Below are 23243 nucleotides of genomic sequence, written 5' to 3' on the forward strand. Positions count from 1 at the left end.
CAGAGAAAAAATTCTGAAATTACATCTAAATATTTTATGGGATTTATTGTTCTTGAGAACTCACGTAATCATGTCTTCAGGTTCTTTGTTAAGCATCTGTATATTGGTTAGCATCATGCACCGACCCACTTCCTTGTCAAGGTGTCTGAGTATGTTGTCCACAGCTTTTCTTACTTGAGAATAATATAATGACATACCTGCAATAACATGCATTTTGTATAATTGGGGATATTTATATACATGTATATTTTGAAAAAGAAAGCTGCTTACTCATGCTTTGCTGCATGAATTAAGAAAAGTCTTCCTCATGAGATACCGTACTCTACTAGTAATGATATCCTGATTCAGAGATGGAATATGTTGCCCTGTCTAAAAAGAATGCTACTGTATGTAAAAATAGCCCAACTGATATATATATAAACATATTTTTCCTGGAGAAAAAAATTTAAAAATACCTAGTCAAAATATGTCCCTACATAGCCAAATGAAGCTGCATAGTTTGCCAAGTTATACAAAACATTTAATGACTTTACATGACAGAAGTAAAAGCTCTGATCCAGTAGCAAGGTTTAAAAACTACAGGCAAAGAGAAAAAAGGAATCTGAATGAGCTCTCCTAAAACTTATTTGGTATGGAAATTAATGGCATGACATTTATGTGAAAAACAATATTAGACATACAGCTTCACAGCAGCAGATGCACATCAAATACTTTAAAAATAAAACTTGAATCAATTCTTCTTCTATAGTCATCAAAGGCTAAAATTTTAATTTTCTTAATAAAATTTTATATATTAACACTGAACAATGTGTTTTTAATCATCTCTTCTCTACTAAATTCTTTTCCTATTTGATAAAGAAAATGTAAACTTAGAATTTCAAAATGACATCAATTTTCAGGTCCGTTATAATCAAAATTTCAATGTCAGAGTAGCATGACTGAGGACTTTTCCTGAAAGTAATTAAAAAACACAGTCTTTGTCAAACTAAATCATATATTTCATTAGAATTCATAATAAAGTAAATGCTTACAATAAAAAATCAATTGAATAGTTAAAAATAGAAAATTATTCTGCTCAGGTATTGAAGACTTTTTCACATTCATTCTCATCAAAGTTCCTGTATTATCCATTCTCTTACTGACCTATCATTTTAGCTTCCTCCTCTGTAAGAGTTTTGCTCAAATATGTCTTCTTCACTCTGAGAGTGTTTCCAGAGGGAAGGACAGCTCCAGTCACTGGCATTGGAGGTTCACCATCTTTCTGCTGCAAGCTATCAGCAATTACCAAGAAAGCTCTCAGACCAATATTCATTCTCTGTAAAGTTCAAGAGATGAATGAGTATCATAGTGAAATAATAATATTCTAGTCATATTTTTCAATCACTTTGAAATTTTGATTATGTACTTTTTTGTGTATCTCCGCTACATTAACTAGTCTGGTATATTTTACAAAAAATGCCTATGAAATAAATTGTGTACTCATATCTGCACTATGAGCAGTGCTCTCCGCTTTCAAAACTTTATTTCTAAGTATTTTCATTAGTACATGATCTCTTTATCTTCAGAACAAAACTTGTAGATTTGACCTTGAGTTTAGTAACACATCTTAACTGGACCTTCAGTTAAACACCAATATCCTGGGTGGTCATTATGAAAAAAGATCAGTAATCATCTCAAAAAACCCTAGGGCTGACTATACTGTGTGAAAAGTCTGGAACAGTGGTCATCGCTGAAACTGCAATGTGAAAACACCAGGAAGATGAGGCTAAGTGACCTGAACGTCTTCAGGGAATTCAGCAGAGGAAAAATTTCAGGCTTTGCATTGCAATGACAGAAAGACCAGAATGTTTTCAATTTCCCAGGAACATATTCCAAAAACTCAAAGGCTGTCCTACTTAGAGTCTCCCAGAGGTGTATTTACATAGATTATGGATATTTTTTTTGAATGATAAAGTCTATTTGTATAAAAAAATAGACCTATTATTTAATTGGTTTTGGACTCACACCATTGTTGAGAAACAGTAAAATTTCAGACGCTGAGTCACCAAGAAGCTCAGGCCTATGTCCATTCCCTATAAGCCTAGCTTCACACAATGCTTACACACAACACCTCGTGCAGGACCTTCCTCAGTGAATATTGCAGGTGAGTGACCCAGAACATGGTGGGGACTGCCTGCTCAAGAATTCTGTTTCATTTTTCTTTACTCTGCTGAAGAATGATGAAAGCTGTGCTCAAAGCAAAGCTTGTATTTCACTTCTGCTGCTTGTGACAGTAAGAAGTGGAATCTACTTTCCCAAATATTTTTTTGTATCAAATATAATTTTTGTAAGGTAACTCCTTCTATTTTAATGTCTTAGTGAATACATATGACTGTTTAATACTGCAAGATTAATATGGACTTATGAGACGATCACACATGCTTTTTATGTTTTATGTTTATTCTTAATTTTCAAATGAAAACTTTTTCAAAATTATAAGCAAATTAGCTATTTTCAAGAAAATCTGTCATTATTTTACCACTTTTGTTTTGTTTGAGTTTCTCAGATTTCTGATTGTTTTCTGCAGGGAAAGCACTAGGAAGCTAACTCATGACATTTATACTAGTGGAGCTTTACTGGTCAGAGTGGTAAAACTCTGTTAGAGCTTTCTCTTTTTTGTCATCTTCAATTCTTCTGGCATCATGTACTCTTTTTCAGCAAAACTGTTTCAAAAAACACTGAAATTATTATTAAAATGTTTTTATATTAAAATAATTTAAAGCATTACATGTAACAGCAGCAGAGTGATAAGGAGATACTTTGATCAACAGTTTTATTATTTTTATCTTTTTGTTTTATACATTTGCACTACATCACATTTGATAATCTCCCCTGAGGAAACATGAGATAGGCATAAACAATGTGACATTTCCCAGATCAAAGTCCACAGATGTATTTTACCAATAAATCAAGTTCAAGATTTGGCCTGAAAATTGGATAAAGGTGAAAGCATTCTCAGAATGTAACCAGAACGCAAATGTAGCACAATACAATAAAAATTAAGTCCAAAAAATGCAGATGCACATCATACCTCAGGGTTGAGACTGAAAGCTTTTGCTGGTTTTCCAACACAAAGGAAGTCAAAGATAATTTCTTTCATTGCAAAGTCTAAACGTTCCTAAAATAGAAAAAACATCACAAATCATTAAGCTGATCACTTCTGCTACTTATTTTCTTTAAGGCAACAGAACACTGAAAATCAGTTTAATCAAGATTTATTTAAATATACAGATCAACAGATTTTCAGAAGTATGCAGAACTTCAGAAGCATATCAGATCTAAGCTTTCAACACTGATGTATGTTGGCAAATTCAAAAATTTATAGCATTTAAATAGAAAAGGATCAATTTTGTAAATAAAGTTTTTAATTATTTCATTTAAATAGTGGTAATTAGTAGTAACACAGTATTTGATATAAAAAGCAGCTTGTTCACAGATGGCACAATTCAGGGAAGATTTTAAGTATCTGTTTAATTCATTCCTACTCAGAGATTTTAAGTATGTGCTTAAGTGCTTTGCTCAATGGGAATGTTTCCTGAATTTAAGTAATATAAGAAATGAAACTTCCAGCACTGAAGGTTAGTTTATTTTGGCAATTCCCACTTGAACTGATGAAAACTAAATGTGGCAACTACATGCTGAACTTGGTTTTCCTCTGACTTACTGCTTTAAAAGCAGTGCAACTCATTGTCCTGAACAGTAGGAATGATTCAGTATCAGGACAAAATACGGCTTATTATTTTGAACCTCGTTGCCAGTCAAAGCCTGTCAACAGATGCATTTTCTAACTTGCTGGCAATTCCAAAAACTGACAAAAAATACATTTGAGTTGAAGAAAACATTTTTTTTTTTCATTTTCAGTGGAATGAAGTTAATCAAAATCTGTTGTTCAAAAGAAGTCTGCCCCAGTTCAAGCTATATTTTTATCATTGCCTACATGAAAGATACTAACAAGGGGGTGGCAGAAAATTCAGACAACAGAAGTTAACTTATTTGTTAATTTGTTATTGGGAAAACAAGTTACTCGTTTGTTGGAAAGACATATGCACGGTTCTCCCATACCTGTGCAATAAACTGTATTATCTTCACAAATATGTTTAGAGGCATATCTCTTGGCACAACACCACGAGACCCTTTTGGGAAAAGTGTTGTGACAATAGTAATAAGTCGACTGTAAAAGAAGGAAAAAAAAATTAGACATTTCTGGAACTTGCAGACCTTCACTTACCATGAAATATCCTGCTCCATTTAGAAAGACTAGAATATATTTCCTTCAAACTGAAAATGCAATGAGGTATCTTGTTCTGATCCTTTGCTACAAACTCAGTGTAATTATTTTATTTCATTACTACATTACAAGTAACAATAAACCAGTCAATGATATGCCACTACAAAAATATTTCTGAATTTAACTAGGCAAAGTGTGATTTTTAATTCCAAAAGCAGAAACACTTTATACAGTAATTTTAATAGGTGGTAGAACAACTGACAGTACTACAAAAGGGAATATGTTGGTGTGTACAGCTGAGTTTTTTATTTCACAGCAGGAACAGGTTCATCTCAAAGGAGTTCAGGAGAACCATAAAACCTCTTCACTGGTAATGTCCATTCTGCAAGTCCTGATTATGATTACAAACATAGTATCTTACCTTTGGGTAGCTGTGTTGCTTTCACATTTAATTCTGATCATGTAAACCCACAGTAGTCTGTACAGAGATTCCAGTGCAACTCGAGCCATTTTTGGGTCCTTATTCTAGAGAAATGTATAACGTAAGAATAAACTTCAGGCACAAATTAGAAAGGAAGTTCTGCACTTAATGGATGTTAAGGTTCAGAGTTTTCATAATGACACTACAAAAAGATACAGCCTCACAGCTGCCCAGTACTGTAGCTGCAGGACACTTATGCATGACCTACCTCTCCTGGTATTACTCAAGTTGTTGAAAAACCCAAGTATCAAATTAGTTACATTAGACATGTTACAATTTAAAATCTCTATTTGAAAACCACCTCAATTTTACTCTGAAAAGAAAACCTCATCTTCAGTTGGTTCTGTTAATTCAAAAGCTGCTGCCCTGTGGTGGAGACCTGGTATGAAGAACCAGCAGATAAATAAATGGACTGCACATTTTCAAAAGTGAAAGTACAAAAATGTCGATGCTTAGGCTGGCCTAATTAACATAGCATCTGGGATCAGCTGGACTGAATTGCATTACTGATCCAGATTGCTGTTTATTTTTGGAAACTTTTGAACTAGTACAAGATTGTCTTTCGGTCTCTCTGGTCATATGCAGTTTTCTGTTTCTGTGGCAGTTTTAAGGGCTTTCTGAGAAGGTTGCAAGTATATGCAGTCCAATCAGATGGTCTCCTGCATGTTGGACCATCCACCAGGTTAAAATTTGAAGGAGTTCAGTACACTTTGACCTGAGATAAGATTTGCCTGGCCCAACAGTGCAAATCTCCATGGCAAAGAGCTAAATTTTCGTCTGCAGTCAAATGTTGAGTCACAGATCAAAGACCACAGCTTGATCAAAGAAACTGAAACCAAGGCCATTAATAATTCTTGAATGAATCTAGGTCCTGCAAAACAGAAGGAAGACAACCCACTGATGCAATGGGATAGGGCTCCAACTTCCAACATAGCATCTGTCACAAGCCTAAGAACCAGAACACTGCCCTTGGGCTGCAATTTCCATTTAACTACTTGACAACACATTTTATACAATAAAGCTTTATATGGAATAGAAAATTGAAAATCCTTTTTGTTTATTACAGCAGCACACAATGGTTGCAGCACATGATTAGAATAAGTAGTAAAAGGAATGACAAAGTTTATGTGGCTAATTATTTTTTGCAGGATTGTAAAATAACATCTGTTACAATCAATTTGTTTAAAAACCTGCTTACTTTCAATCCATTTTTCATAGGTATCATCATATCAGTCCTTATAAATTTCAGTCCTAAGAATCTGATTTCTTCAACAGGTGATGGAGTATGTGTATCAAAATTTATTCTTACCCCAAAGCTTTAAAGAAAACAGCAGACACTGTGGCTAACTGAGTTAAGGTAACAAGAGCCTGTATGGCAGAGGAGGAAGTCATCCCTATAAGCAGAAGTTCAAATACTCCAGTGACAAGATAGTTCTGCTCCGAGGGCAGTTAAGAAGAGATGGAAGAGAAAAGGGCTGAGACCAATATCATTGGATCTTTCAGAAAATAGTAGACCAGCTTTTTGTCAGAAATAGCCAGATGCACAGCAGAAGCAGGATTTAGAGGAAGATGATAAAAAGCCTGAGAAACATCCAGGGAAATCATGGGCATGTCCATGGGCAAGATCTGTGCAAGTGCAACTGCATGGTGGCTGGGTGCCCAGTACTTTGGAAAGCACATAGTATGTCTCTGCCTGGAAAACTGAGAGAAGTCTACCACCAACTGAGCCTCTTTAGTGTTTTGAGGATTTTTGTCAACAAGAAAAACCCAGCCAGTAATCCTATTAGGACAAGGTGTATGTGGACTAATATATGTGACATCTTCACTTGCCCAACGCGAGGTATTGGTACTGGTTGTGGTTCCTTCACCACTGTTGGCAGTGCCCAGATCACTGTTGGTGATGAAGAATCTGTTGAAGTCAATGGGGGCCTTTCGAACACGGAAGTAGTCAGCGACAGAGCTCTTCCAGGATCTGTTTATTTCTTGATCGGTAAGTGCTGCTGGCTTTTGTCCACTGTTGTTACTCTTCTAGAAATTTCTTTTTCAATGCCTTGCCTCTTCTGTGATTGGTGGGGGAGCAGACAGACTGCCAGGAGGGAGGCCCATTTTCTTTAAATCCTCTATTTCTGTTCTCTAATAATATAGCATTAGGTTTGGCCCATGCAGGCCAAAGGGCTATGGTGTTGGTACTCATGTATTCATTCCCGAGATAGGCATTGTTTGACCCTTTCTTTGTAAAGTGCATTCTGCACCCTCAGCTCAAATTGTACTGGAGCTTTCTCCTTGCCACATGTAGTCTGGAGACAAAGAACTGTTGCTCCCACTGAAAAGCTTTGCCTCTAAATGGAACACAGTGCTTTGACTCTCTTCTATATAGAATTCCTGCCTTGAATAGTTTTTTGTAAATAAAGGTAACGATCAATGTTCCATTTCAAAACCAGCATACTTACTAGCTTTTACACTGCTATCAACAGGATAGCATGAAATGTACTTTGGCCAGAATTTGGCTGGGGTCAAATATATTTCCATGTTCTGACAGGAGTTACCTTTGTTAATCCAAGAGAAAAGCTTGTTTCCCTAAGATCAGAGATTTGCCAGTATACACAAAAATCATAAATATGATTAGAATATAAAGCCTTTAGCCTTCCCAGCATATGCTTGACCTTAACAGTTTTGGGAAGGAGATTGTGCTCTGTGGAGTGTGGAGGCTCCTGAGAAACCCAATCCATTATGTGGTTTACGGGAGCCCACACAAGATCGTGGAGTCCCATACACTGTCCTGGTGTGCACAACTCTCCTTCTAATTGAATGATTTCTCCTTTTTATTGATACATCTGTTCTTCCAGCTGCGTGAGTTTGGTTTGGGCTTTGAGGTGCCACTCTGACTGGTGAAGTGACTGCTTCAATGGTTGGGGCATCTCTTCCTCTGTACTGAGAAGGAGTGGCCAACCATGTTCTTAATTTAGCCATGTATTCAGCTATCTTACCTTCTCCCCAAAGTAAAGATTGTACGTCCCACCACATTAATCTATGAGCCCTATGAACTGAAGTATATGCCAATGAATGATAGGTGGCAAGGTGAATTCCAATTTGATTTTCAATTGGTAAGGTAGGAACAACATTATTTATATTTTCTCTAATGGTTTCAAATAATTTGTCAGGATCTCCTTAATTTTCAAAAAAAATCTATATTCCCATCTGGTTTCTCAGAGATCTTAGAGCTGTAGCTGCCTTTTCTAAAGCTTGTATAACCTCATTAAAAAACTCCATAAAATTAGTTGCAGTAACAACATGTTTATTTTCTGAATCTTTTTGCAAATAAGCTTCTAATACATCTTCAGCAAAAGTAATTCAGGTACAGGTGGAAAGAAATCTTCAGACTAAGAACATTTTGAAGAGCTATTCTAACAGTAGGATCCATATGAAGAGAGTCAATACAAATTGTTTCATTAAGACAGAGACAGAGTACACCAAGAAAGCAACAGCAATAAAGGATGTACACCTTGTTGACAAGCTTGGGAATTCAGCTTTTGGAGAACAGAGATTCTCCCCACAGTTCGCCTCTGAGCTAAGAAAGTGGCTGCATGTTCTATCTGTGCTGTTTGCAGAAGCCTCCTAACCACTGGTTCATCAAGCAGCAGTTTGGTGGCCCTTCATTTGAGCTAACTACCTCATTGTGCTTCTTACACTGGCCTTTTCAGATAGGCACAGGACCATCATTTCATAAGGACCCACTTTAAGTGTGGAATGGGACATGAGTTATTGCACAACTAAAAGAACCATGGAGGAGTGGTAATGATAACTATCATGTGTATTGAACAGTATGTGCTGGCCAGAAGCCACAGCAGATTGCAGTGGACACTTAGTCTAAAACTTCAAAGATCTAACAAATGGTAAAGGAGTATGAATGGATGTGTGGAGGAAACAAAATAGTTTTTTTTAACGCAACTTAACAGAGTGAAACAGCCATTGGAATCAGTGTCCTGCAACTAGTTCCATTCTGATTAAGTAATAACAAGTGCTTTGTTTCAGAATGCCTTTGTGAAAAAAAGCAAGTTAATATTGGGTCAGTTTTGGTATGTCACTCAAGCTAATAATTTTCATCAACAATCTTGCCTGTTTCACAGCTGTTTGACTCAGGTTTGGTTTGAGCTAGAGAAACAGTAGAAATTCAGACTAGGCACAAGGATACTTTTTTGGTATTGAAAAATTCTGCACAGCTAAATAATTTGTTCTGTCAGGGATAAAATTATATATGGAATCAGATAATAGCAATAATCCAGCATATTTACCTAAACCAGATTTGCAACAGATCAATAGTGCATACTGGAGTTTTAATACAATATTAAAATCAGAAGATACTAACCTTGAGGTTGGATAGGCAGTTGTTGAGGAAAATATGCCATCTGTTTAAGAAGAACTGCTTCTGACTGACACAAAGCAGGCATGTTACCAAAGGGTACAAAGCCTAAGCAGGAAATGGATGTTGATACCATATTATTTGCATGTCTACACAACATAAAAGTGACTTAATAGAGCTACTGTAAACCTAAAGCTCTAACTCCTCCATTTTGTGCAATACATGCTAGCCAACATAAGCACACTGTTAAGTAGTGCAATTTAAAAGGAACCTTTCTCTAAAGCTGTTATATATATGTTGTATCAATGAACTAAAAACAACCAATAGCAACATATAGCAGTATAATAAATCCAAAGAGTGGCCACAATTTTACAGACTCACAGGGCTAATTTCTATCTGTTAACTGACAAATGATAGCATGGAAATAACTAAAGTTTGTTGCAATAACAACAGGACCCACAGAGATTATTGGGACTTCTGAATGCTCAGATGCAAATTACTCCTCAAAATCCACAGTCACAATACTTACTGAGAGACATGTCAAACACCCTAAAGAATTGTGTTAAAATACAGGCAATGCCTTGATCTGCTGGTAGTTCATCTTGCAAAGTGAAACATAAAAAGAAGCAAGGCAGAATGCAGAAGTTAAAACACTGGAACCTGATCTCTTTGTCAACACTTACTTTGACCCTCATCTTATAAATGTTACGCTAAAAAAAAAAGCTAAAATGCACCTACTAATTTTGAAACTGACTTTGCTATTTCAGCAAGACTTTTCTGTTTCAGTTGTCATATTAATATACCAAATCAGGACTTTTATGTTATTAGTAACAAATAAGGTAACTTTACCTTAAAGACTAATGAGTCTCAAAATTAACCCTAAAATGCTAACTTCATTCACAGCTCAAAGTATAAATACATCATAAACCCCAACTTCTGTTCCTGTAATATATAACATAAATTGTCTATAGCTAGCTTAGACCTAGCTTCTAGAGCAAATGGCAAATGTACATTAATTTTTTTTAATAATTTTCATGTCCAAAATACATACATGAAAGGATAATTAAAGTCTCATGTCAGACTTTCTTACCATATTAACATCATGACTATAATAGTTGAGTACTTGACAGAATCACATAGTTTAGTAACATCCCAAGAGTGTTACAGCCCATCCTAAGGAAGACCCCTGGGGTGGAAGATACAAACCATCTCCTGGAGTTTCCTAATCCTCTTTGTTCACTTTCAAGAGAACCTCAACAACTAGCTCACCTGAGATACTTTTTTATAGAAAATGAGGCAAGATGCATGCCCCTGTCCTGCCTGTACAGCGAGTGCACTGATTCACAAAACACTGATCTTGGAAAGGAAAGTTGTCTTCAGAATCTGAAGAGTGTGCTTTCTTCCTGGAAGCCTGAAAATATGCACTGCAGCTATTTCTGCCAACTGTTTGCCTTTCCCCTCCTCCTGTTCCTCACTATGTTTGTGTTTCTAATCACACCCTCACAAGAATCTATTCTGTTACTTTTAACTATGAAGCCTCCAGTGTGGTATGTGTAGACAAGCAACCAAAAGCAAACCTCCCACTGTGCAATCCTTTCTCAAGCATGCAGTATTGACTTTGGAAAGTATGGCCACCAGTTTGGGAAAGTTCTATCTAGTGTAAAAACTGTACAGCAAAGCTCCGACTCTGCTGCAGTTTCAACAATGTTTTATTAACTCGGCAGAGTGGAATAGAGCCACACAAACACAAGCAGAATGAAATCAGAAATCCACCCCAAGGCTCCCACTAATTCAAACTGGATCAGGACTGTGCTCCAGGGGATGCTCTGAGTCTCCCCTGGACTGGTGTAATGGTGGCAGAGAGCTCAAGCACACTCCTGAAGCCTTCCCAGCAGATTCACTAGTGCTAAGTGACTACCATTTGCCAAGAGTGCTGTGAACAGGGAAGCCTTTTTGACTTTCCCGTAGAATGAGGGAGGACAAATGACAACTTTCTTTACTTAAAAGGTCCAAGACTTCAAAACAGATTAGCTAACACTGCAGTGCTGATGTGCGCTGACCCAGTTGGAGAGACAGACTGCTTAAGGCGGCCAGCGTCAAAATGACTCAGATCCTCTTTTAATTCAGATCAACTCATGATTCCAAAAATACACTGTGGTGCCACTGTTCATCTCGTAAGAAAAAAATGAAATAGGGAGCTGCACAGTAGCCAAGTTACGGATTTAAAAGGGCATGTGTTGTACATTTTTTTTGTTCCTACTATGTATTATTTAAGCCCCATGAAAGAGTTGTTCCCACATGCCTCATTTGTTCTCGCTTGACAAGAAGTGAACTCTATTCTTTCTCCTATCCTCCTAATGTTTACACATAACAAGTATGAGAAAACCTAACCATTTAATAATCACAGAACCAGAAGCTGAAAACATCTGTTTGATTCAGGCTCATTTAGATCATATTCTGAATAAAGTAAATATGGTTGTTTTCTACAAACACAATAACCTTCCCTACAAACAGAAATGTATTGGTAATAAAGCCAAATGCAGAAAAAAGTTTTGCAACCAGTTCTGGGCATTTCCCCAGAGTCTATCTCAGAGACATTTCTGACAAACAATTTTAGCCTTTGCTTCTTAGGGTACTAACCAATGAGTGCTTCTTTCGTGAGGAAAGTTCAAGTGTTGTATCGTACAGGCTTTCAACAAAGTTTCTCAGACAAGGGACATTCACTTCATTTTTAACAGCCTGAAAGAAAATTTCATGTTAATAAAACACTATTTCACAAGCTGTTTTATCTAATTTAAAGAAATTATACAAAAAAACCTGAAAAATAAACTTACAGCAGCTACAGGGACAAGAATTTCAACAAACAGTCCTGCCAGTGCATGCTTGATATCTTTGTCTTTAACTTCAAGGAAATACTGTGCACATTCCTAAAACAAAACAAAACATGAAACATAAATTGCTTATCTGCTGGAATAAAGATCCCTAAATGTTTGCTGAATGTACATCAAGTGTCACTGACTATTTTTATCTTGCAAATCCCACAGAAAACATTTGTCTAGTAACTTCTATATTTTGCAGCAAGCACAAAGCAGGACATAAATCAAGATCAAGGATCTGTTACTCTAACCATGACAATCTCCAAACTTTCCACTGATTTCAGCTGTGCCCAGTGGTGTTTTGGGGATGGGAAGGGAGCTGGACTCAGGTGCTGACCTCATGCCTTCCCTGCGTATCCTACGGGAGCAGGACTAATAGCCCACATGGACTGCTTTACACAATGCTCTGAGAGGCCAGCAAAGGAATGTACTTCTCTGGTAAGATACTCAAGGCAAGGAACAATCTTACAGTAAATATTTTGGGATAAATTTCACTGCTAGGATCCATTGCAGATTAAGAGTCAATAAAGACCTGTGCTATGTGAGGGAAGAGACCTGTGGTACAAACCGCCACAATTTCCAGCCTGCAATTGGGGACTGAGAGAGAAAATAAAAATGTCCTTTTCGTCCTGAACATGCAGCAAACTACTATCCACACAGCTGTGCTGCTCAGGAAGTGAGGGAGGGGAGATAAGCATCCACTCTTGTGTTTCTATAGAACTTCTCTGAGGATGACAAATCATGTTGCTCCAGTCACTTCTTTCTCTCTGGGTCCAAGGCCCAAACAGCCACTGACTTTTCAAGGAAGCTCCCCACTGACCTTTTTTTCCTGCGCATTTGTGCAAAGCAATTTACACTTTAGACCACACTTAATCTTTCCTGGCTGCAATCAGGATGCTACACCCCATGGCTTCAGTCACTCCAGCCACTTCTGCTACACATCTAAGGCTCTATGCAAAGACAGTAGTCTTCCTGGGCTGCTTCTGCACTTGGTGGCGGAAGACAGGTGCTTCTGGAGCTCATTCCTGAGATTAGCTCACCCTTTCAAGGTGTCTCTCTCTACTAGAGCAGAGCTGGTGTGACATAGCTCATAGCTCATAGCATGTAGATAACTCAAACTAACAGACAAATCACCCACAGAATCAAACTGTATTTCACCAAACTGAGCAAAACTGGTTTTCCTACATACACAGTGCATCTTATGATGCATTGTAGTGTATATAAGAATTAATTTGATGCTGAGATACTGTGGTCACGAGCAAGGTAGCGATCATTTGCATTCAAATTTTGAGTCTGTAATATGGAAGCTTTACCACAGATTTCACTACCAGGGAACACCGGATCCCAGCAGTGCTGAGCCATAAAGCTGTGCCACAAAGTCATTCACTCATCTTAATCACACACACTGAACACACACTACTTTGATATCTTGCCAGCTCTGGACAACTTACATTAAGTCAACTCACACTAAGATGTGTTCATATAATGAAGTGTAAGGTAAGAAGAAAAACGAGCTGTTTCTGTGTATGGTTTAAAAAACATTGCAAAATTGAAATAGAATGTGCCTTCTGTTCAGGACTTAGACAAATGGCTCTGTATGTCTGTATGCATGTGTATTTGTTTTCCAATGTCAAATCCTTACTTGTGGGCATCTAACATTGATTTTTTTACTCCATTGACACCATCGATAAGCTAATCTTTACACGGAGTTTTATATAAAACATGCATTTTCCAGGCTGAGTGAACACAAACCATGTAGCCATGAGGGCAATCCCAAGAAAAAACAGGAGAATAAAAAAGGTTAAGCTAAATAAACCTGCTGATGGGAACAGAACCCACTATATATTACCAGCATGGAACATGGAATTTTAAAAATGTTTAAACATAAAAAGATTTTATTTCCTTTTACAAAATTATGTAATCTGTTCATTTAAAGCATTCACGATAGCCAACCTATGATCTGTATTAGAAGCTCTTAAACCAGGTGGGTACAAGAAGGTACTCTACAGGAGCGGGGCGGGGGTGGGGGGGGAATGTTTGGTGGAAGGAAACACACATCCAAGGAAAATTCACACACAACACATCTAACTTTTGCCTCAGTTCTTTGTCTCTCCTTCTGTGTTTTTGTCCATCAGAAGTTCCCTTCCTCTCTGGCAACTACGTCAAGGGTGGAAGAGTCACTTTGGAGGCAGTGATCAGCCAGGGAGAAATAGCCTAGGGACACACGGCAAGGAATGGCTGTGGGATGGCAGGGTGGAAAGTCTGGGGTCTACAGAACAAAACCTTTTTGTTGGAGGGAGAGACATAGGGACTAGAGGTATATGGCTGATGAAAAGTTGCCATGGAATCACACGCTCCAGATACTGGTGACTGGAGTGCTGAGGTTCAGAACAAGCAGAAAGTAGCTGCACAGACATTTATGCGGGAATGGCATATGGAAAACCTGGAGTATTATAGGAAAGATGAAGGGGAGCCTATTCTAAAAGGTCTGGGAACGACAGTTATATACTTAAGAATTTTACCTGCATAAACTGAAGAGAAGCTTCAAAATCCTCCACAGGATACATCTTAATGCGAAAGAATTTCATTCCCATTATAAGACTGATAATGCTTTGAACTACATATGGGCTTTGTTCTTTATGTCGTAACTCTTTTAACTCTGCCATAAATTTCTTCTTTACAGCAGGAAATCTATGAATTCACATTGGTTAGTTACAAAAAAGTACGCATTAACATTTGAAATTTATTGTAAGTTATATAAAAGGGGAAAAATCTGAAGAAGATTCAACTTTGTAAAATACCATTTCAGTCAGTATGTGAATAGATTTTTTTTTTGTTTAGTCTTCTTTCACTTCTGATAAACTCAGAAAAGAAAACCAAGTGTACAGCCTGATATTAGTCCCTTTAGATAATCACATCATTCCAATTATTTTCTTACCATGCCCTCTTTTACATCAGAGCTAACAATATAATTAGAATAACTCCCTCACATTTTTTTCTTAAATCCAAGATGAAAAATAGTTTTCTGGCAGGTACATGCAATGTTTTCAAAAGAAAATGCTTAAATGATAATGATGAAAATATTCACATAGGCTGTTCATCCCTTCAGGTTTTTTCTAATAGCCATTACAGTAACACTTAAGCATTATCTACTGCAATTTGGGATGGGGAGGTCTGTGACCATTTTTGATGTCCCTTATGAATCTACTGGACTTTTGAGACACACTGTCCATAAAAATAACATAAAGGAAGATCGTCCAACAGCACTTCCTGTCCTTTTGACATTCAGAAGAAGTTGCATTAAGTTCTAAACTGAAATAACTGCAGTCAGACTTAAAAATGTTGCTGTGTTGGAGGATAGCCATTTTTAGGTTTGCCCAGCTAGAGAAAAAACAGTATGTAGAAAAAAACTAATTAAAATAGTTCCCCTTCAGCCCTTTACACTTTCCACAGACGTCATTGCTGAGATAAGAAAAATAATGCTGTAGTTGAGTTGAATTGAGTTGAAAGCCTGATCCCCTAGAGTTCTATGTTCTAGAGCACCTCGATGAAGAGAGGGCCAATGAACTGAAATGATTTATTCCTATACTATCTTTTAAGAAAGTGAGAAAATCAGAATATTCATACACTAAGCCAGTAAAACTTTTCAGATTTATGGGGGAAATATGATATTCAATTTTGCTTACTTTGCTTGAGCTAGAACACCTATTACTTCTGCATATAAATCCGCAACAATATGCATATTTCCAGTGTTAGGACCAAGGTACCTAGCAAGAGACAAGAAAGAATTATTGACTGAGAAACCATACTGCTTAAACCACTACTATTAAAAAATTCAGAAAGTATTTTTTTAATAGAATTTTTGTATGAAAAAGAGCCTTACCCTTCTTTGTACTTAAAGTGCTTGAAAGCCAAGTTAATAACATCATGTACCAAACTGTCTATTACAGGATGAAGCGGAATCTGAAAACACAAAATAAAACTTAACAAGTACACATACATTACACTACAAGCTGCATACCTTAGTGCTAGTATTACTCATAGGTATCTTCCATACAGAAAAATGGAATCAGATGAAATAGCGTCTAGTTAACAAAACAGCTGAAATGAGCCAGCCATTTAATGTTCATTAAGTATTGAAGAGAAATACTTTAGCTCCAAAGACTTGGCAAAGTGAAGTCTGTATGAGCGCAGCATACTGTGTTCTACAAGTGCAAGAAAGACTGCAATGAACAACCATGCAGGATGTATCATGTTTTTATTAGACTCCTAAAGATATAAATAGAAAGAAGAATCCTAAAATTCAGTTATATTGGCAATTTCCATCATTTATTAACTAATGAATAACTTAAAAACTCCATACCTGTTTCAGAACTTCTATTAATACTAAAGAAAAAATAAAATCAATAGCCAGATCTCGTCTTTCCATTAAATAGTCCCTCTGCTGTTCATCACTGCAAAATCAAACCAGAAAACACAATATTTGGGACATGTGTCATAATTCATGTTATATGCCTTCTTCAACTACACAAATACAGATAACAGGGGATTGTGTTCTACTTTTTAAACTGCAGGACAGCATTTCAGAAAGTAATGCACTGGTATGGTCTTAAAATCTGAGATAAATAGATCAAATCTAACTTGTTACTTTCACCTTCTTTCACTCTCCATTTCCTCCCTTTTTTTTCCAGTTTAAGATCAACGCAAAAATTTTCAAGAAAAAAAAATCAAAACAAAAACAAGGAAACTTTTGGTTTCTATATTCTAACAAATGCATTTCACTTCAATTTCCTTGCTGGTGGCACCATTTAGACAGTTCTCAATTACACCAGGGAGGCAAATGCAACAAATTATTTTGTGCTATCAAATTCATATTTAGACTTGTGCCAGATTTAAAAAAAATGCCTTAAAAGCACTGATGGAGAATTCATAATCAAAGTACATTCTCTTTTAAAAACTCTTCCAGAGTTATTTTTTTAACTTTTGGGTCACTTGTGAAATGTTCAAACACATTCCTTGTGCAGAACAACACAGAGGAGTAAACATCTGAGGTGAGTAGCTTGCAATACAAATACAAAAAAAATATCCATTTGGATCACCTGATGACAGCTTCAAATTGTACTGAAAAGATGATGTGAAATATACAATACTTTTTGAAAATTATATGTTAAAGGGACAGTTCTCAGTTAATTTGAAGCAGTTACCACCTGATTTCAGTGAGATTTCTGTTTGTGTAAATTCAGCACAATTCTTATAAGCATTAAGAGCTTTAGTGATTTTAGTTGTACTTATGTGTTTACAATAAAACATGCATTTAAGAGTTCTGCTTGATCAGTGATTAAATAAATTATTTGCATTTTGGTTTTCTTGCTTTCACATTAACTGGAGAAAGGACTGGTTATATGTTCTTTCTGTAGCACTACCAATTGACAGAGTGGCCTTTGTTCATTGCTAAACTGACTTTCAACTAGATTTTGGGTGGAGTTTCTGAAGACACCTGTTTATCAGCAGGTGGTATTGTAACAAGTTGAAAGAAAGAGGCACTTCAAGGTAAGGATTAATCTTATCCAAAAGCAGGCATCTAATTGATTAATCATGCCTTCATATTCATAGAATCACAGAATCATAGAATGGTTTGGGTTGGAAGGGACCTTAGAGATCATTGAGTTCCAACCCCCCTGCCATGGGCAGGGACACCCTCCACTAGACCAGGTTGCTCAAAGCCTCATCCAGCCTGGCCTTGAACACCTCCGGGGATGGGGCATCCGCAGCTTCCCTGGGCAACCTGTTCCAGTGTCTCACCACCCTCACAGTAAAATATTTCTTCCTAGTTCCTCTCCATCTTTCCTGTAGATCCTACTATTGCCTACTTCTACTATCATAAAGAGTCTGGAAGATTCTGATTCACATTCATGTCTACCTTGATATCCAAAGCTAGCTCTCATCCCTTCATTCCAGCAACTATTGCCTTCAGTAGTTACTGGATTATAATATAATCCTCATGTGAATAATTGCCTATGCATTTCCAAACACCAGAGCCGCCAGTGTTGATTCTCCTGCTGCTTCATAAAAGTGTGTAAATGTAGTAGAAAAGTATTCAGAAAAAGTTTGAAGGATATACCTGTACTAAACTGTCAGACCTCAATATAAAGCAAGACCTATCTGTTGCCTTACCACTAAAGTACTGATATCATAAGAGACTGATATATTTCTTTTGGGGTCTTTATTTTTGTTTGCTTGTTTGTTTTAAGAGCTAAATCAATGTCGCTAAAGCTCTTTGACTATCCACAATTTTTTTTGTATTGGGAATAAGTGTACATGAAATTTCTGTGACTAAGCAGAACGCTGTATAAAAAAAATCCTTCCCAGTGTCACAGAATTATTACCTGCTCGCATGAGTAAAGAAGACAGACACAGTTTATACAAACCACTATTTAAATGACATTACAGCATCCAAAACAGCAGTAAGAAACAATAGTTGAACTATCAGGAGCATAATTTTAAAGACACAATTACTCCACCTATCTAGAAGTTGAGAGAAGAGTTCCAGGAACAAGCAGAAAAAGATGACAACAGCTTTCAAGCAACCGCAACCTCACAAAAGCTGATGGGCAAAATGTAACACATTTTACTGTAAAATCTGTCAATACGGTGTGTATGCATATTCAAAATCGTACCTTTTGGATTTAGTGCTTGTTCTTGGTCTATACTCATGAGATTCATCTTCTATGCCATTCTGTCTTTTATACCAATCAAACAAAGTGCGCAGGATAGATGGTAGACAATATTCTGAAAGTGAGCTCATTGAGCTTATTACCTATGGGGAAAATACAACAAATGAACAAACCAGCTGGTGTTTAAGTTTCCCCTCCTCCTTAAAAAAAAGTACTAATTCAATGGCTAGACTTATTCTTTCTTGTTTACATCTCATTTTTGAGATCCATTGTACAATCAGTGACTCAATACTCTGCATTACCTTTTGAAACATAAGCAGAAATACAATAATGGGCTGTATGTCGACAGTGTCTTTCCATTGACAATACTAAAATGCATTAAAATTGTGTATCACATCTTATAACACAGTTGAAAACTATTTAGTTCTTCAAGGGGTTTATTTTTATTTGTTAAATAATGTTGATTTGAGTTTGAGCACATTATAAGGAAACAAAAAGTGATGAATCAGAGGCACTGTCTTCATGGGTTGTATCTAACTGCTGGATGCCCCTCCTGAAACTGGAAACCCCACAGACTCTGCAATAATCTTAACCAACTGAACGTGCAGATGCACTCCTCTTACTATTCGGCTCACACACCTGATAACTTAAGATTTCTCTTCCACATACAGGAAAATATTTACAGTTTCCTGTGTCTTTGTGTGAACAAATAAGTAATTTACAGTTGAAAATAATTCCTTAAAAGTTCCTGATTAAACAGCTCTAGTGGCATACTGAAAAAGATTGCTGCTCACTCAATATAAACTGTGTCACTAATCACCGAAACGTTACCAAACATGTTACTGCTGAACTATGACTTAAACTTCCTGTTACAGAAAACCAAAAAGATGTAAAACATTAAAAGATCACAAGCTAGGGTGAAAAAACCACCCATTATTATACAAGAGGATTATATATGTATTGCAACTGAATGTTAATGGCTACAGCATTTGTGTACATTCTAAGAAAATAGAAAACAACTATTTAAAATAGGAATACATTATTGATCTGAAGATTTGTGACCACCTCAAGACCATGCAGGGTTTGATCCTGCGAAGTGCTGAGTAGCAGGAGTGAAGTGCTGAAGTACATACTTTGTGTCAAGTACACTGATTTGTCAGGTTTATCCACCTGCTTAAATTTAAACCAGAAAGTTTCAGTACTTCCGGAACAAGAACAGTAGAGTTTAAGGTCTCATATAAGACCAAGCTTGTGTGAACCTTGTGACTAAGACAAGACAAAACTGGGAGACTGAGCACCTTGCATAGAATCACAGAGTGGTTTGGGTTGGAAGGGACCTTAAAGATCATCGAGTTCCAACCCCCCTGCCATGGGCAGGGACACCCTCCACTAGACCAGGTTGCTCAAAGCCTCATCCAGCCTGGCCTTGAACACCTCCAGGGATGGGGCATCCACAACACACAAGTCCCAAACATTACTAAAGCCTTAAATGAGAACTTTTGTGGATGACAGTTAGTTTAGGTCAATAACTCTGATCTCTTTTGCAGTTTTTCAGCCTCAGAATTTAACTAATTCACAGTGATGTTGTGGTCTAAAGTTAATTAGACACTTTGAGGATAAAGTATTATTGCTCCGGTATTATGGCCTAAAATGAAGCATGGAGCATTAGAAAGCTATAAAAACTGCCTCTGTAAAAATAAAAGTTTCTATAAAAGTACTATTTTAGGAAAGCTTTCAATCCAATGTGTGCAATATATTTTATCACCCGAAATGTGAAACAAGTTGCTGTGGAAGATGGTATGAAGGCACTGCTTGCAGCAGTGACAGGAGGCCTTTCATTAAGAATTACTACAGCAGCCCAGGCTCAATTATACCAAAGCCTTCAAGCATAAGACTTCAGACAAACACTTAGAAGACACGAATCACCCAGAGACAGTGCAAACTATTCACTACCAACTCAGGATGCTTAGACATTTCCATTGCTTCTCTACTGTCTTCCAATAGTTTTTCTGATGCCGGTATAACACCAGTTGAGATGCAGAGAGAAAGGGTTTGCTGGGGAAGACTAGAAGAGAATCATAGAATCATAGAATAACTAGGGTTGGAAGGGATGTTTGAAGGTCATCTAGTCCAACCCCCCTGCAATGAGCAGGGACATCTTCAACTAGATCAGGTTGCTCAAAGCCTCGTCCAACCTGACCTTGAATGCTTCCAGAGATGGCGCATCTAACCTCTGGGGGCAACTTCTTCTAGTGTTTCACCACCCCCACCATAAAAAAAATTTCTTCCTTATATCTCATCTGAACCTGCCCTCTTTTAATTTAAAACCATTACCCCTTGTCCTATTGCAACAGGCCCTACTAGAAAGTCTGTCCCCAAACAGATCTAAATCTCTTTTAAGATATCACAATATTTAACTCTAATTGAAAAGTTGATTCAATCAGGTCTTCCTGCACATTCACTGATGTATTTATCAATGCTGCTCTCTAAATCCCAGGTATACAATTTCACTCACCACAAAAAGTCAAAGTGAGTCTTGTTAAATCTCCACAAGCCATACTGTCTCTCCTGAATTTACAGGGTCTGTCTTTAGTAGGGATAGAAGGTCAACATAGCTTTTTAAAAAATCTTTCTGTCATTGCATTTTTAAGACAGGAAGGAAGGGTGGACTGGGCAAAGACCTGTCTCCCACAGAACAGGAAGGGAGGGAAGTCTAGCCAGCGTGTTGGTTACTCAACCCTTTCATTTACTGGAAGTAATTCCAGGAGTGAGATGAATTCTAGCTCTGTCCTGCTCCTGAAAGGGAGTGCCACAGATGTACAAACATGTCCTTGTTGGACAAATGATCATGTTCTTCCATCATAAATGAACTCCTTACTGTACAGCTTAAGGAGAAGAAAGCTGCACAAGTATGGAGCTGTTTAAAACTTCTGTTCACAGAGCATTAAGTATACTACATGTAAATGCTTAATATTTATTTTGGACTAATATGTAAGAGTAAATTTAATGAAATTCTGCCCAGATCGTTGGCTATAATTTATATACTTTCATAAAAGTCTTGCTATAGTGTCAAAATACAAATATAAGGAATGTTTCCAGTAATAGCAGGTAGATGCTGATTACTGTTTTTATTTTATGTATGAATTTTCTATGTGCTTTAACAGCAAATATATTCAAAACTGCATTCAGTTTCCAACAGCATCCTTAATTTCTTGGCTCTGCATTTTATCCTATACTATATATGTCAGTATGTATATTAAATGTGCATTTTATTGCCATCTTAATAATGCAGAATTGCAGTACTTCATTTTTCCCCAGTGTTGGTTTATGTTGAAATTGTTGTGTAGATTCCAAATAATGGACATGAGGAGTGAGATTTTACACATTCTATCAATGTTACTGAAAGCAGAATCTGATAAACATTATCTTAGCTATATTTAGGATACCCATAGCCATGCAATTATGTCTTGTCTTCATTCAACGTTTTTTCCACTTCATGCATGTCTGTAACAAAGCCCCATAACTACAAACTATACAGACTCAAGGAAAATTACAGCTGCAATGAAGTCCTTGCTCCTTGAAATCAACAGCAAAACTCTCATGGACCACACTAAGACTGGGATTTCATATGCAACATATGAAATAAAGGTGATAAAGTTAACAATTCCTATTCCAAATACTCTAGGCTGGGGCAGTGGGAGAAGGTGGAGAGAGGAACCGCCCTAAACTCTAATCAAAGTAGCTACATGCTTTAATTGTGTTCAACCCTTAGAGAGACAAAATACTTTTTTGCTGCTAATGACAGACTTCTAGACAAGTCAACTTCAATTGAAAAATCTGTAAAATGAAACACTAAGAGCAAGTAGTGCAGCTGTGTATGTGCAGATCTCTTTTCCTTCACATCTTTGCTCTAAGCATTTTTTTGGGCAGTGCTATGACATTAAACCTCCCTGGGAATGGTTAAAACTGATAACTATTAAGTTGGAGTCACTAGTATTCATTTATGGCCTTGGTTTTGTGAGTAAAAAAATTGAATTTTTTTTATACCTTAATTTTGTAGATGGGTAATTTCACCTAGCTTGCTTATCCATTAGCAATGTTTATAGCTATTTTACTGCCAGGATAACAGTTTACACGAAAACCCATTTATTTCTAGTGTGGCACAAGTTCAGTTCTGAACATGTTACCTTTAATTTTGCCTTCAGATTTACTTCTTTACACACTGCTTGAACCCAAACCTCTGATCAGGAGCCCAGGGTTGTTCTATGACCCCATCACCACCATTTCTTATACTTCCTCTACCATGTGCCTTTCTGCTGAAGAAGGACAACAAGCAAAATGCAGGGAAAGGGAAAACACAAAAAGGGCCCACTCCGGTGCTACTGCAATGATGATGATGACATTATTTACTTACTACATCTAACAAATATAATTTTGGATGGGAGTAAATATCATCATGTCATTTACCACATTTAGGCTGTTATGCAAAAGGGACACTTAATCATTAATGTTGTTTAGTGTTTTATTTACTTGTATCTCTATTTTCCACATTTTTTTCTATTATTCATTCTTATTTTCCTTCTTC

General features: G+C 36.9%; 1 protein-coding gene across 1 annotated transcript in view; it reads right to left on the bottom strand.

The window, feature by feature from the left end:
- Positions 1-23243, bottom strand: part of FRY (furry homolog (Drosophila)) — a gene marked incomplete at both ends in the record, with an annotated part of 113928 nt that overhangs the window by 83765 nt on the left and 6920 nt on the right. Inside the window, 13 exons of the mRNA XM_010086990.1 lie at positions 65-197; positions 1144-1315; positions 3071-3157; positions 4102-4210; positions 4689-4792; positions 9115-9216; positions 11749-11847; positions 11943-12035; positions 14507-14675; positions 15671-15751; positions 15868-15947; positions 16348-16438; positions 18662-18801. Of these exons, the coding sequence (XP_010085292.1) occupies positions 65-197; positions 1144-1315; positions 3071-3157; positions 4102-4210; positions 4689-4792; positions 9115-9216; positions 11749-11847; positions 11943-12035; positions 14507-14675; positions 15671-15751; positions 15868-15947; positions 16348-16438; positions 18662-18801 (1460 nt within the window). The remainder of the gene's footprint in view (positions 1-64; positions 198-1143; positions 1316-3070; positions 3158-4101; positions 4211-4688; positions 4793-9114; positions 9217-11748; positions 11848-11942; positions 12036-14506; positions 14676-15670; positions 15752-15867; positions 15948-16347; positions 16439-18661; positions 18802-23243) is intronic.

Source organism: Pterocles gutturalis, unplaced genomic scaffold, assembly GCF_000699245.1.
Source record: "Pterocles gutturalis isolate BGI_N339 unplaced genomic scaffold, ASM69924v1 scaffold28936, whole genome shotgun sequence".
NCBI classification, from domain to species: domain Eukaryota; kingdom Metazoa; phylum Chordata; class Aves; order Pterocliformes; family Pteroclidae; genus Pterocles; species Pterocles gutturalis.